Source organism: Convolutriloba macropyga, chromosome 1 (assembly GCF_964194025.1).
Source record: "Convolutriloba macropyga chromosome 1, txConMacr16.3, whole genome shotgun sequence".
NCBI classification, from domain to species: domain Eukaryota; kingdom Metazoa; phylum Xenacoelomorpha; order Acoela; family Convolutidae; genus Convolutriloba; species Convolutriloba macropyga.
Window position 1 is genome coordinate 19,179,334 of NC_134468.1, and position 16,204 is coordinate 19,195,537.

At 35.4% G+C, this 16,204-nt stretch overlaps 2 protein-coding genes across 2 annotated transcripts in view; both read left to right on the top strand.

Annotated features, from left to right (window-relative positions):
• LOC142336124 (proteasome subunit beta type-2-like) overlaps window positions 1-8,199 on the top strand; it is a 344,687-nt gene extending 336,488 nt beyond the window's left edge. The window contains exons 2-4 of the mRNA XM_075384678.1: window positions 224-422; window positions 2,158-2,335; window positions 7,528-8,199. Coding sequence (XP_075240793.1) covers window positions 237-422; window positions 2,158-2,335; window positions 7,528-7,757 — 594 coding nt within the window. The 5' untranslated portion in view covers window positions 224-236 and the 3' untranslated portion in view covers window positions 7,758-8,199. The remainder of the gene's footprint in view (window positions 1-223; window positions 423-2,157; window positions 2,336-7,527) is intronic.
• A 5,132-nt stretch (window positions 8,200-13,331) lies between these two features.
• Window positions 13,332-16,204, top strand: part of LOC142346583 (stomatin-like protein stl-1) — a 36,835-nt gene continuing 33,962 nt past the window's right edge. The window contains exons 1-2 of the mRNA XM_075398875.1: window positions 13,332-13,623; window positions 14,062-14,161. Of these exons, the coding sequence (XP_075254990.1) occupies window positions 13,357-13,623; window positions 14,062-14,161 (367 nt within the window). The 5' untranslated portion in view covers window positions 13,332-13,356. The remainder of the gene's footprint in view (window positions 13,624-14,061; window positions 14,162-16,204) is intronic.

Below are 16,204 nucleotides of genomic sequence, written 5' to 3' on the forward strand. Positions count from 1 at the left end.
TGAATATTTTAATGAGGTGTTATTTGATATATAGGAATTCAGAAAGCAACAGCTATATATGTATGCACAGTAATTGACGGAAAGTATAAGGCCTCAGTAAAAGAGAAATAAAAAGCCACGCTTGTAACTTTGACGCATATGGACATCACATTCCGGGACACTCAGGCAGTTCCTGATGAAAGTATCTGATTCTGAGATGCTAACTGAAATGAGCTACAATTTCAGACTGTATTGTGATGGAGTGTTTGCTGGCATTTGTTGGAGCGGATTTCGTGTTGATTGCGGCTGATGCCACTGCTAGAAGATCAATCCTTCAGTACTGTCAGGACTTGGACAGATTCGTACAGCTCACTGCCAACAGTGGAGTAGTAGGTGCTGGTGATGAAGGAGACAGAGTGCAATTTTGTGAATATATTGCTAAGGTGAGACATAAACATGATGGTGAAGAGACAAAATAGTCCCAAATAGCAAAATATTCCCATACAAAACAGTCCCAGACAAAATAGTCCCAAGAAAACAGACAAAACAGTCTGAACTAAATAGAGTCAAACATATGCGTATAAATTCACAAAGCAACCCATTAAGTTATTTAATAGCCGCACAGCGATAGCTGGGGCTATTATTGGCCTTCTCTTGGTTTTTTTTACAATTCAAAGAATTTGAATTGTATTGGGGCGCTGTCTTTTTTTTAAGATCTGAGGCGTGAAATTTTTTCGCTCTAAGTTTAAACTCGCTTTCTCGCTAGTGATTTTTTGTTCACATGCGGCAATTTCACTTTGATTTTTACTGTTTTTTCAATTTTTTGGATCGGATTTTTTTTCTAAATGGTTTTTCCAATGCATTCATAGTCCGTTCTAGGTCTAGTTTTCGGTTTAGTGAATGAAATTTTTTGTTGAATTGTACGTCAGGACTTGGCCTGCTATGTTTTTTTATTTCGTCGTCGCGATTATTGTTACGACCATATGACGTCACAACCACTTCAAAACTGCTTTTTGTTCATTCGATCATGCCATTTCAATTGAAGTGCGTGATTGGCGTCATTTTTTGCGCTTAGTGGAGCAAATTTTTTTGTTCATTCGCGTGATTAAATTTTGGTCACACTAGACTTACCTCACTATCAAAAATGACTTCCTCACTTTGAAATTGACTTTTATTTACTCTAATTCAAAGAGAAAAGGTCAAATGGGTGTGTGTCACTCTAATTGAAGGTTATTAGAGAGCAGCTCATAGAGGCAGCAAAAACTTATACAGATTTTTAATCAAAATGGAACATATCAGCCTTCAATGAAAAGACAAAATTTTTTGGTCTGTCTTTTTTACTGTTTTTTAGACTGCAGATCTACGAAGCTATTGCGGCTATTTTCTGGCAATCTGCCAGCTATGTTATGATTGGTTTTCTTTGAACAAATATTAAGCTGATTAGAACATAGTTTTTTGCCAAATAATGTAATTGGAAACAAGTTTTTGGTTTATCTAATTCGTTTCAATTAAAAACAATGCATTCACAAGCTTAACTCATCATTTATGTTTGTTGATTGTTTGTAGATTATATTTGCAATTATTTCAATGTTTTATTTGGGAGTACTTTGTCTGGGACTGTTTTGTCTGGGAATATTTTGCAATTTGGGACTGTTTTGTCCGGACACGAAACATGATATATTGACCGCCGCAAAATTTCCAATCTGCACTGTCAATGAACCATGAAGAAATGGTCGACATAAGATTCAATTGCAACAAATGCTGTATCTGAAAAATGTAAATAGTCTTTCTCGGGAAGGGAGTAGAGTGACGACAGGTAAAATATGATTTGTCAAAATTTGTGTTGGTAAGTACAGAGAGTGAGCCATATATTGATCAATAATAGAAAAGAATCAATTTGCCACCCAATTTCTTGAGGAGATGCAGTAGAGTATTTTAAATCATTTGGCATACATCCGAAATGAAATTGATGAGGAACTGGTAGAAAACTGGTGGTGCCCTAATAAAGTGCTCATTAATTCTTGAATTCATCCGACAGCGCTTGAGAGACCCGACAGTGTTCCGCTATCACGCGCACTCAGGCCTGGTACCTAATGGGGAGCGTTTTTATGTGTTAATAAAAAAAACAACCACTTAAAATGTTATATCGCAAAAATCAAATTGACCTTTGCGTTTCAGAATGTTCAGCTGTACAAGATGCGCAATGGGTACGAGTTGTCTACACACGCAGTTGCCAACTATACCAGACGCAATATTGCAGACTTCCTCAGAAGCAGAAGTCCCTATCAAGTGAACATGGTTATCGGTGGCTATGACAAAGAAGCCGGACCCTCGGTTTACTTCCTCGATTATTTAGGCTAGCAGTTGTCGATTGTTTTTTAATAGCCGCGAAGCGATAGCGGCTATTGGGGACATCGTGTTTTTTTTACAATTCGAAGAATTTGAATTGTATTGGGGCGCTGTCTTTTTTTAAGATCTGTTCACACATTTTCATGATTTTTGAAGTCAAATTGGAGTGGTGATTTTGGTCACGCCGAAACAGGAAGTGGAGCGAAAAAGCGAGTGGTTTTGCGGCGTGAAAATTTTTCGCTCTAAATTTAAAGTAAAGTGCGAAAACGGTGTTTGAACAAAAATTCGCTTTCTCGCTAGTGGTTTTTTGTTCACATGCGGCAATTTCACTTTGAGTTTTACAGTTTTTCAATTTTTTGGATCGGATTTTTTTCTAAATGGTTTTGCCAATCCATTCATAGTCCGTTCTTGGTCTAGTTTTCTGTTTAGTCAATGAAAATTCTTTGAATTGTACGTCAGAACTTGTCCTGCTATGTTTTTTAATTCGTCGTCTCCATCGATGATTCTTACGACCTGACTTCTTGGAATTGACTTTTTCAATGACCTCTGTGACTTCTACTGCTTTGCAGTTAAAATCTGTGTACGTGACGTCATTTCTGCTTTTAGGCCAATTGCTTGACTTACCTCACCCAAAAAAGGACTTCTGAATTCGCTTATGGAACTTTAAATTTTTTGAACATTTACTACTTAATGGTGTGCATCTAAGTAGTACCAAAATTACATGCCCTGATGCTTGATTATTAGTCTTGAGTTTTTGATTTCGAATATCGATATTGAAAAAGCTCTCTTAGAGCTCTTTTTACAGACCGTTTTTCTCAAAAAATTGACAGTATGAATATAACCCGAGAAGTCCAGTGGTCTACTAAAGGACTGGTGGTCGATCTGTCTATCTTTTCTGTAGTTTTTTGAATTCATGGAAGGCCACAAGCGTCTATCGCGGCTATTTTCCGGCAATCCGCGGGCTATGTTTTTTTAATAGCCGCCCTCATCTTTTCAGTGGGCTTTTATAGCGCTCCTATTTTTTACAATTCAAAGAAATTGAATTGTATTGGTGCGCTATGTTTTTTTTAAGATGTGTTCACACATTTTTCAATGACCTTGATCTTTCAAAACGGGATAAACAGGTAAAGCCCAGCGGGCATTAAGTTTCATTAGAGGCACAATGTGGGCTTTAGTAGTCGTTCAAGTGCTTATAGTGGTGCAGCTGCTGGAATGGCCTTAATTTAAGGTTAAAAGGTCATTTTTAGGAGTTTTTGGGCTCAAAATGGTGCATTTTATGTTTTTTGTAATTTTTTGTTTTGATTAGTCTTAGGTTGAAGCTTTTAAAAGTTGATGAAGGCCTTTTTCGAGACAGAATTGCTTGTTATGACCATTTTATGAGCTATATGTTTTGGTACTACAAACATAAACACGCAAAATGATACCAATTTTTGCAATTGTTTTCAGGTTTTTTGAAAATGCTTGTCATTTTTTGGGTTTTGTTTAGCCCTAGGTGTCAATTAACCTCCTCTAGGGTTTGATAAAGGGTTTGTTGGTAGATTACTTCATAGTTCCTAGTGGTAGTGGAATGTTTTTCAAATTTTTGGGATCATGAATTTTAACATTTTTTGACAAAACTTGCATTTTTTTTCATATTTTTTGACATTTATTGTCATTATTCACATTATTCAAGTTGTTTGAGTCCCAGGGGCCAGAGTCATCAGGGGTTGGATTATAAGTTGCAAAAAATTTTTGAGTTGCCTTGGAATAGGTTCCAACTTTTCAATATCACAAATTTTTTGCAATTTTTTTTGACAAAATTCTCATTTTTTCAGGTTTTTAAAAATTTTCGTCATTTTTTCAGTTTTTCCGGCTTCAGCGACCAGTCAATCTATTTTGAGGTTTGTTAATAGGGCACTGCATACTTTCTAGTAATGGAATGGTTTTTAACATTTTAATGTTCGAATTTTAGCATTTTTTGATAAAATCTGCAATTTTTATTAAGGCTTCCGAAAGTTTTTTGTCAGTTTTTGGTATTCGTCCGTTCTCAAGTTTGAGAAAATATTTTCCACGTTCTGATAAAATTTAGTGCTTGGTTTTAGTTTTAATGGATTTGTTTTCAACAATTTAACCATTCGATTTTTAGAAGTTTTTGATTAAATTTGCAAATATTTTCACGTTTTTTTCAAAACATTTGTATTTTATATCATTTTTTCTTGCCTCAGTAGCCAGGTAACCTCATCCAGGGTTTGATAGTATGTTATTAAATAGTTGCTAGGGGGCAATTGATTGGTTTCCAACTTTTTGTCAGAATAAAGTTCCATTTTTTTTAAATCGACGCTTGAGGAATTCTTGGAAGATTTTTTGAGGATTTTAATAGAAAACCGTACTCCAAAGTTTTAGTTAATTTTCTAAAGTTTTTGTTAATTTTCGAGTTATTCGATCTTCAAAGGCCAATGAATTTTTTTTTCAGGTCTTGCAGATATAGTACTCGACCGATTTCAAAACAAAAATTGGTTTTGAACATAATTTTGAAATAGGTTTTTTAAAGGGAAAAAATATTGCCTTAGGTTTAAAAGCTTCAAGAGTTTTATCAATGAGTATATTTTTGTTCAGTTTTGATTCTTTTAGTTTCTCAATTTTTTGAGATGATTTTGTTTGTGTTCTGGTTGGTATTGTTCAATTGATCTGCTGTTCAGGTAGAGTACGTCTGAGTTTTTCATTCAATTCTTTAAATTGTATTTCAGGCCTTGTCCTGCTATGTTTTTTTTACTTCGTCGAAATTTTTTTTCGCTTTACCCATTTTGCCGCTTCTTCGACATTTTGCGTGAAATCTTTTTGATTTCTCTAGGCTAGTTTCACTCTTCTGCCATTCTGCTCAAAGTCCATTTAAACAGCTGCTGCTCAGCAAAGCAATTCAAAATGAGAGTCAGTATAAAAAAATCAAAGTCAGAAATAGAAACGGGATAAACCCATAAAGCCCGTTTTTAGATGCCCGTTACTTGAACTTTGTTCTCATAAGTTTTAGTTACTGTCTATAATGCTTGTTGGTATTGATACTAGACCCTGTAGCCTCTCATTGAGAGAAAGGAGTATGTTCAAATACGAAATGACATCAAAATAAATCGCTTTTAAAAATGTTTTTATACAAAAATCAATTTTCGTTGATATTTTTTTTTCAATCCCAATAGAGTTATGGGAATCAACGGCGGCTATTTTCCGGCAATCTGCGGGGTATGTTTCAGCTTGCAGCAGTTATTTCGATCAAGTCTCAATTTTTCTTTCGATCTTGTTAGCCTAACAGAATTACCCCTTTGAGTGAATTTTTGACACGGAGGCTGGTTTTTAATCTTGTCAAAATTGTTCTTTTTTTTACTATTTTAAGAAGCTAATTGAGCAATTCGTCCAGCGTTTGTTCGTTGTTTTTCAATGTTTCCTGGGATAAGGTGTTTCTAAACAATTATTTTTTGGAATTTTATTTTTTGGACCTGATTTGATTTTTGAGTTGAAATTGTTTTCCTGCTTTCACAAAATGCAATAAATAGAATATTAACTGCTATCTACAACAAGAGACTGAAATGTTAATCGCAATTCTCTTTTGAAATTTAGTTCAATCTTCTCAACACCCTGCTTGAGAAATGCTTTTCCAATATAACAGAGCCATTAGCATTAGTGAAAGGCATTAGCATTAAGGTTATAGTATTCCTGAAGTAGCATGAAGACTATATTCAAATACAAATCAGAGGATGTGCATTTAAGGTAAAATTTTTTGTTTAATAGCAGCGAAGCCATTGCAGCTATTATTTGGGACATCGTTTGTTTTTAATTCATCGTCTCCATTGATGATTCTTGCGACCATTGACCTTTTCAATTTCAGTGACTTCTACTGCTTTGCGGTTAAAATTTGTATGCGTGACGTCATTTTGTCTGCTTTTTGGTCAATTGCGTGACTTATCTCACTCAAAGAAATGGCTTCTGAACTCACTTAATGAACTTTAAATTTTATGAATATTTACTAGTTAAAGATCAATAGTGTGCATCTAAGTAGTGCCAAACGTATATGCCCTAATTCTTGAGTATTAGAGTCTTAATTGTTTGATTTCGAACATTAATTTCGAAAAAGTTATATTTATCATACATCTATTTACTAAAGCGAAAAATGACTGCACTTAATTTGACTATCCGACTTTTTGCTCTCAGAAACGCTATAGATGGGTAAAGCCTGTGGACAGTTGCTTGTTATTACTCACTCAATAGGCTACAGATGTGTGGTTCACGAAGCTGCTGATAAGGCAGAACTTTCGAGTGTGACAGGTAATTTTTGGAGGGATTGGAACCTCATATTTATAGAGATACTCCGTCACTCCTCGAATTTAAGCTGATTTTAGCTTCATGTTAGCCTTTTAGCTTGGACTAGCCACAGCCAGTGCAAGCGCCACGTCTTTTGCAGTTTTTAAAATAGGGGAGAAACAATGATTGATTTTTATTCTTGGAGACAATACTTATCAGGGTGATATCCTATTTGAAGCTATAATTAAGGCCCTGCAAGTCTTCTGTGAAAGGGATTTCAAATTTTTCTATTCTCAACATCGTTAATTGTTTGGCGGCAATAAAGGTTTTTAATTGACAGCGGAAAAAACCTTTGTTTTATATGTTTGGACTGAGATTCTCTAAAAAACGGTTTGCTCACATTCTGAAACTTGAAAAGTTCATAAAAGCTTATTGAGCATAGTAAGCCTGAATTTCTTCAAAATCCAAAGAAATGGCTATACGTTGTCATTAACTGTTTCTAAACTTAGCTGTTGAAGATTAACTTTAAATGAAAAAGTTCGAATTTTCGTTGATGCTTTTATCCTGGTGTAAATATGGTGTGCGCCGGAATTAATAAACCAATAGGGTAAACCAATCTTATTTCGATAGTCAAAAACATTTGATATTGCTAATATATTTCCTATTAACCATTGGTACCAAAAACCGCAATAGTTGTATTGATAAATTTTTCAAAGATTGCTGATTTGGTTTGCTTTCTTTTTGATAATATGTTGGTACTTTGCTATCGCTGAATTAGTAAATATGGATTAATGGTTGATAACTGTTAGATTTTTTTGGAAATGGTTGATAAAATTTTGTAATCATCTGAAGATATGTTTCATACAACTCATGCATTCTTTGCAACATCTTTGTTGTTACTGAGAATTCATTTAATTCCGTACATTTTAGGCTGTTTGAACAAACAGAACTTCGCCATCCAGGGCTATGCCTCCAACTTCTTATCAGGATTGTTACATCAGCACCACAACCCAAACATGTCACGCGAGGATGCACGCGTGCTGTTAATGCAATGTATGCAGGAACTGAAGAAGCGCTTCATGGTTGCCCAGCCGTTCTTCATCTACAGGTTCATTGATGAAAACGGAGTAGGAGATCCACAGACCGTCCATGTTGAATAGAAAAACGCATCAATTTCATTAAAGGGCTGGATGTTGTAGGAACTCAGCTCTTAATTTCATGGGATAGCTTTTCTCATGGGTTTAATGATTTGCTGACTCTTTTGATTTAATTGCAAAGTATGTAGATAAAATGTTCAATTCGTCAATGAGCTGAGTTCTCGAGTTTCATTCCTGTACTTGATTTGAAGACGTGATGTTGTATTTGATGAATATTTGAGCCCTAATTGGAACGTAAATAAAGCCACTGTTTAACCTCTAGCTGGTTCTCCATATTTATGGTGGTCTTTATAGCACCTGGCGCAGGTGTACTTTGTTAAATAGTGGCTTTGAGAGCAAATTTGTGTAAAATTGCGTGTTAATTTGATGTTTTTGAAATATATCTTGAACTGAAAAGATGTATTTTGTCTTTTATTTGATCCAAATAAAAATCCAATTAACTTGAGCACCTGCTCTTTGAAAGCTGCCTTTGAAATCCAGTTCGAAATAGGATGCTTTGTGTGATGGGGGAAACGAGTGCGTTGGAGGTCACGTTACCATGATTAATTCTACAGTTTGTCAATTGCATGCAAATTGTACTCCATCGTAATTATCGCTAAAAATGGACAAGAATGCTGGATTTCTTGTGCAACACTTGTAATTTTTATCATGCCCGAAAAATTAGCACTATTGCTAAGTGCAGCTGTATCGACGCACATAAGAGTACACTTTAAAGTGTCTTGTTTGTCAAGCGCAGCTCTGAATTCTAAAAAAAACTAATGAGCGAAAACTACATTTCTTTGAAAATGAGTTAGTCAGCGATCCTTGCTGCGAAGTATCGTTAAGATTGCGTGTCAATTTTAGTGTTCATATCTTTGATGTGTTGTTAGTTATGATGGGAACCCACAAGTCCAGTTCATGATGATTACACTGGTTTTGATAGTTTTCGGGAGAGTAAATGTTCTTAGTTCAAACAATGATATTAATTGGAGATATACATCGTGAAAGTAGCGTCGACAAAAGAAATTTCGAGAAAATCTGAAGGAGAAAATCTGAACTGGTAATTAACAAATATAATTTTCAATCTTGGTTTTGATACGTTAAGTGATCAATTGCTTTCAATCGATTTTTGTTGAAAGTGAACCTTAGCTTGGAAAGAAACTAGAATGAATAATATCAGGAACTAGTTGCTCCAATTTGTTCTAGTGGCAAGTTTGATTGAAAACTGTTTGTACGTAACTTTGTCTTTCTACGCAAATTTGTCTGCAATTGTCGTACAATGGCTGACACTCAAAGCGTAGTTAATTGCAGAAGGTTGTAACGCTGACTTTTGTCCTCCATTTTTTGCCCCAATTTTTTTCTGTCGATTTTTTGTTGGAACAATTTTCGGTACTTTTTGTCTTCAGAAGCAGTATTAACTGGTAAAGCCCGAGGGCACTACGTCTGATGCTCTCTTACGTGATTCTCTTAGAGCCTTTAATGTCTCAGTACGCGTTTCACCGAAGCTGTTGAGGAGACATAAAGTGCGGTTTGTCCCTCGCAGAGCCTGCGGTTTGGCCCCCTCCCACTTCACCCTCGCAGAGCCTGCGTCAGCTTAAATTTACAACGGATAGGGAAATCGTAGTAAGGTGGTTTGGATACAACCCTTCCTTTTTTGCCCCCTACAAATTTTACCCCCCCCCCTTCCAGTTTCTTCAGCCTTCCCATCCCAGGGAAGGTAGGCTCCCCAAACTTAAGCTAGCAACTATTAACGCCAACCGCTCGCCAGTTGTTTGAGAGCATTTGTTTCTTGTGATGTTTACAATTGAAAGTTGGAAATCTCTTCCTTAAATCAGCGTTTTCGGTTTGGTGTGATCTTCGAAGAGCTGTGAAAAGTATTGAGTTCCATATGCTCGATATTGAAAAAAGCCGTTATTGTAATTGTGTGGTGTTTTCACGCAAATTTTTTTTATACAGATTGATCTTTTCGGTTAATTTTTGCCTTGACTTCGAATGTTTTGTGAGCCTAAATGCTCACTTAGTCACAGATTGAGACAGCTGAAGTCAGTTCACTTCAGTTAATTTCTAAAAGTCGATGAAAATACGCTTGAATCCATTTCATCTTTTAATTTTAGTGAAGTAGTGGCCTAATAACATGAATTGATTACCCCCTATTGAACTTATTGCCCTCTTCCCTTCTAAAAGACTTAAACCTCGCATCACCAGGGTACTCAAAATCGAGCCAGCTCTTCGAGAGCAGTCCCTCGATATTAATCGGTTATGTTTTCTTTTTTGGCTAGTGCTTGTGATATCATAAGCTCGGTCGGCAATCTTTTCACTTTCAATTTTATATGCTTTATCGAAACTAGTTTCCGGGTCAATTTTTCCTTTGAGACTGCGTACTTGTTTCTATGCAAGCTTTTATTGAGTTGATTCTCTCCGTTTTTGAATTTCCAGATCTTGATCTTGAAAAAGACTATCCAACGGACTAGTTTTCCTCCATCAGCGGGAGAATTCATTTTAGTTTGTGTCCCTTATTTAGGACATATACTTTTTTTTGGTAGGGGTGCAACAGTTGAGCAACTGTTCAGCTCCAGCTTCAAACACTAGGTTCCTCATTAGCATATTGTGCTCCTATTATTACTCTGCCTGAGGTCGTTTGTTATTTTTTAAATTGGTTTTGAACAATGTATGAAGCAATAATAAAGTTGTCGTTATTTTTTGACTGTTTTGATAATTTGTTCTAGAATAATCTGTCAGTAGCTATATTCAAGAATATTTTTTATAAATTTATGTACCGAAATTCCTTTAGAATGTCTTTGCATATACAGGACAGCTACTAATGTTTTTCAGTTCAGCAGAGTTTGAATGAAGTCCTAAGTCAAGCATCAATATAGAGAGAATCTGATGCATTGCTGCAGTAAAACTTTTTAATTGCTTGGAGACAAGGTTTGTGGCAATTATAGTAGCCCTGAGGTCTTTTTAAGCGATGTTTTGCTTGATTGATTTCTCTACTGACCCTGATTTTGTCTTCAATAACGGGATTAACAGGTAAAGGCCGGAGGGCATTAATTCGTTGAGCAGCTCTCTTAGAGCCTTACTCCTTGACAGTATCTGTATCTAAGTATGCGACTCACCGAAAATGTTTTGAGGAGACAATTTCAATGTCATCCCCCCCCCCCGAACTTTCCCACCGTTAAACTCTCCTCCACTTGCCAATGTGGACCCCCAGTCCAGCCCTCCCAAAGCTTGACCTCACCCCCACGCCCAACCCTTAGTCAGTTATGTTTTAGATTTCAGAAAGTTTTCGTTTTCACCGAGATCTCGGTTGTCTTTCCAGCAACGCTTTTCAAATGACACTTATTCAAAACAAAATATCTCATTTAAGAGAAATGACAATTGCTGTCCTGCAGTTTTTAAGATCCTTTTTAGGGACAAACATTTTTTCTAACGCCGAACACAAAAAACTTTTTTAACAAGTTATAAGCATTTTTCAACAAAGTTTTAAGCATTATCATCACTTATCTTATGATGTTTATTTTTTAACTATAATTTTTGTGTCGTTGCTTCTAATGGCTGTTGGGATTTTTTTCTGTAGCTTGTTTGATTATTTGAAATACTTGCACAAAATTGAAGAGGCTTTAGAAATGAACTTATGCAAATCATTATTTCTTTGAACTTTTATGTGGGTCTGGAGAATTTATGTTACCATATTCACGCGTTGAGCAGCATTTGCGTTGGTTCGACATGACATGAACTGAATGATTAAAGAACTTTCAAACTAAGGATTAATATAATAAAAAATATCAATTGTTTTGACGAAAAAATTGACCGTATTTTCCCTTATACTTTCTTTTCATTCATTTTGCTTCCAATAACTGTTCTAATATATTGATGTTTCAAGAAACCTCCTGCTTGTTTCTTCTTGCAGTGTTTTCCAAAACGTGGGAATTTTTGGGAGTCTTGATTTTGAAGATCTTTAGCCTGCTTAACGTTGCTTAATGTTATTAATTGCTCTTGAACGAAGTTGATAGCAATTATTGTAAACGTGTCTTTTTACGACTCAAAGAGGAGTATTGGAGAAGTCCCTTTTAATCAATTTTATTGGAGTGATTTTTGAAGCGGGAAATGAAACGCGTGAAAAAATTTGGAGTGACTTTGGTGTTGAACAAAAGTGAAGAGCGGAGCGAATAGAAAGTGGTTTTTATTCATACCGCTGTTTTTGAGAGAGCGAGAAAGTGATGTGTGAAAAAATTTTCTCTAAGCGAGCAAAATTTTTTGTTCACGTGCGGCTTTTAAAAGCAGTTTTTTTGCAACTTTTGATGGTTATGAGGTTTGATTATGATATTCTAGTAGTTTTAGGCTCGTTTTGATAGGAATTGCAGGTTTCAAGTATTTAATTTGTGTTAAATATGCTAATTTTGTGAGGTTTTTGATCAGTTTTGCTAATTTTTAGACGAAATTTAATGATTTTTTGCCCGTTTTTTTGTTTTAATGCTTTAAGTGGGATTTGAATAAAAGTCTGTTACTTAAGGAGTTTTGAGATACCAATTGACTAAAGTCTTGGTATAAATCATTTTTTTAAGGGAAATTGACAGAACAATTGAGAAATTTTACACCATTTTTCTTATTTTTTGCAGTTTTTCTTTTTTTTAAATCTTAGACAAGTTTCTTAGCCTATCATGACTTGCCCATTGTTTTGCGAGCTTTTCATTGCTTTGTGCTACCATTTTCATTGCTCATTTTCTAGTTTTTCTAGTTTCTTTTGTTCAATTTGTTTTTGAATGACGTTTAAATCTTTCATGGTTCATGGTTCAAAATTTTTTCCTTAAATTTTGAACCATGAACCATGAATTTTTTCATGGTTCAAATTTTTTCATGGTTCCATGAAGCATGAAAAAATTTGAACCTTGAAAAATTTTTTTTTCATGGTTCATCCTTAAATTTTTTCATGGTTCATGGTTCAAAATAGTTGTTCTAGTTGTTTAGTCATAAGTATGGGCAATTTTCTCCTTTGAGTCGTTTCCGGAATTCTTCCCGCTATGTTTTTATGCAAAAATTTCGCTTGACAATTTTGACTTTTCGAGTGAATTTTACGCCCTTGACTTTTTGCGTTTCGCGTGATCTAAAATTCTCTCTCAATCACAATTTCAAGCAGGTGAATTCAATGGGCGATAATTTAATACTAAAAGTCAAATGAAAAATGGCCGAAACTTGTGCCATTTTCTACTTTAAATCTTAATAGTGGTATATGTTAACCTCTAATGTGGTTATTTGAAGCCGACCATTGAACTTCTTAGTCCCATTTAGGCTCCCCTCCATCCCCCCGACTGAAGCAGGCTGCAATTGATTAGAGCTCACACTAGTCGTTCGAGAGCAATTCTTCCGACGTTTATTCGGTTATGTTTTTAAAAATTATTGAAAAATATAATATTGGCATCTCACATTTTGGTTTCGATGTATCTATCGTGTTTTGTGTAATTGTTTCTATTATTCTATGTCGAAACTTTTTGCGGATCTAGCAGCCACATGATGCTACATAGACATTTTGTTTTCTGAAAAATCAAATCTTGTTAAACCTAGTCACTTGCTATAATTTTAAATAAATTTTTCAGTTAATCACGGATTTAATGAAAGCTTAAAAATGCAAACATCAAGAACGCTACTGAATTGCGTGGAGATTTTCTGTGCAAGATCCTATTCGTCAAGTTTGAGCACAATGACCACTTTGTGTAGACGACATGCAACTGGAGCGCGGTCCTTAATTTCACTCAGCTGCGTAAATTTAACAAGTAAGCGGCTTATGTCATATCGGCAGGCTGAGAGGAGGAATTTGGTAATTCGATTTGTGCCTCACCAGGAAGCATGGATTGTGGAGAGGATGGGAAAGTTCAACAGAACACTTAATCCAGTTAGTTGGTTTAAAACTACTAAGATTGCTTTAGTGAAGCTAAATTTCTTTGCCTGTTCATTAACGCCATGGTTACAGGCATCATAGCCCCATTTGTTTCTGATCGTTGTACTTTGATCCTTAAATTTCCCTGGTAATAATACTACAACTACATGAATGACTCCTAGTAATGATACAACGTCATATATAATTCCTTGTTTTCATACAAGATAATATGAGAGTTCAGGGATGACATATGGGATGACTTCAACGAATTTTCAACTCAATAATTTTCTCGTGTAGTGTGTATAATATTTATTTTTTACTATTTTTCTGGACTGTATTCAGTGAGCAAAGTGAGTGATATACTCAGGGTTAATTTGTTTGATCAGCAAAGGAGCTTGATTGTTCTATACGCTGTCCCCGGATATGCAAAAAGTGAGCTTCTTTTTGTTTCAGGGGATCCGATTTTTGCTTCCGATTATTGACAAGATAGCGTATGTCCAATATCTGAAGGAGCAAGTGATTGAGATTGCACATCAGCAAGCAATAACCAAAGGTAATTCTGTAATTCTGCAATATTTGTGCTCCGTTTATGACCTTCAAAGACGTTTGCTTTTTGTTAGTGATTCAAGTATTTTCATTTTTTCGATTTGGAAATGGAAAGGAAGCTGTTTTACCGTTTTATGTCCAGTATTTTTTTGACAGCAGCAGTCAATAATTGCCCAATTATCCAAGTGCACGTTTAGGACGTTTAGAACAAGAACTAAATCTACGTTGGCGCCGCTGAGACTGTTTAATTTCCGTGCTCTTTGTTTGACGATTGCAATTCATGGGAACTACTAAGAGCTAAGCAATGAACCTGGGAGGAAGCGAAAAATTCGCCCAAAAACCTTAAGATTATCTAATCTATTACTTTCTTTAGCATTTTTTTAAAAAGGAGAAACAGTGACAATTAGTGCAGAATCGATTCTCTCAAATTCTCAGCCAATAGGAAGATTAGAAAACCGGGATCTTTTCCGTTAGTGCCCCCAGTTACAGAGCACGTGTTATTAATTGCTCTTGAACGCAGTTCATAGCAATTATTGTAAACGTGTGTGTCTTCTTTATGCAAATTTTTCGCTTGACAGTTTTGCGCTTTTCTTCTAGAACATTCTTTGCCTTCTCAAGTGACTTTTTCACGCTTTCGTTCTTCATTTTTGAGTGATCTCTATTGCTCTGAAGTAAAGCTAATATAAATTCGGTTGTAGAATAAGTGAGGTATGTGATCTGTAGCGCAGTGGTAAGTAGTTGTGGCGGTGGATCGGGAGTGCAGTGGTTCGAATCCCGGCGGGGAAAAATTTTTTGCGCCCATAATTTGATCTAGGCTACAGCCCCTGAATTAAATTGCCTCGCCTGTCGTTCAAGAGCAATTCTTCCGACATTTGTTGGTTTATGTTTACATAAGTAAAGCATTAAGTAAAAACATGGCACGTGCGTCCGGGGGTTGCAAATAATATGCACCCACTAAGCGGGGGGCACACGAAGAAAAATATCCGAAAACCGTTTCACTATGAACGTGAAGGTTTTTTAGCAATATGTCGGTCGGAAGCTTCACCGAAATTTTTTTGGAAAGATGCGGGCTGTGTTTGATTTTCAATACTAATATCAGTCGCAGACGACGGCTTTCGTTCTTTTCTTCCAACTTTTTTAATACTTTCAACAAATATTTTTCAAACTAATCTTTTCAACAAATAGTTCCATAATTATCTTTCCAGCAAATATCTATTTAACAACTATAATTTTATCTTGTCAAAAAGTGTCTTCTATCACGATCATATAGCACAAAACAGGTCTTACGCATATATCATTGCGTGCGATTTGCTTATTTATCTGACTTCACATATAGACTATACATAATTAGACCTCAATTTCGCTGTTAAAGAAAATCAGTAAAAAAGTCAGGCTCGATCACTAATTTTGAAAGTTGATCAAGCAAGAAGTCATTATTTCATGCTTTTTCAAGCGTCTCACTTTTCAAGATTTCAAGTTTCATATCACAATAGACTTTGAACTTAATCAGTTTTTCGCTCACTTTTCGTAATTGACTCGAAGAGTTCAACCATACAAAATGATATCAAATGAACAATCAACTGAGCAAATTTCTTGGAAAAAATTCTTGGAAGCCTTGAGGCATGTTTCTTAGAAAATTTTATTGGAAGCCCAATTTTTTCTCATGAGACAAAGCATACACTTTTCAAAGATGATTAAAGCGGATAATTGAAAACAGGAAACAGTCACAAAGTATAACAACTTGGGCAAAGAGAACTTTTTTAAGATCTATAATTGAGTCAATATAAAGACATATATTTATAAATTGCTCTTTTTTTCTAAAACCATAAAGAGTGACAATGAGAGTGACCCAACAGAGCCGGCTGACGACCTCTGCGATTCATTTGCACCTACAGTAATATCAAGGAATTCGGAAAAAATAATATTTGGGATGAACGATCTTTCAATTGTTGGATTGATTCGCTGCACGAGAATTGCAATGTTACTATAAATTTTAATTGAATTATCAGCGAAATTGGGGTTTAAATAAGTTAGAGTTTAGTTCTGAGAA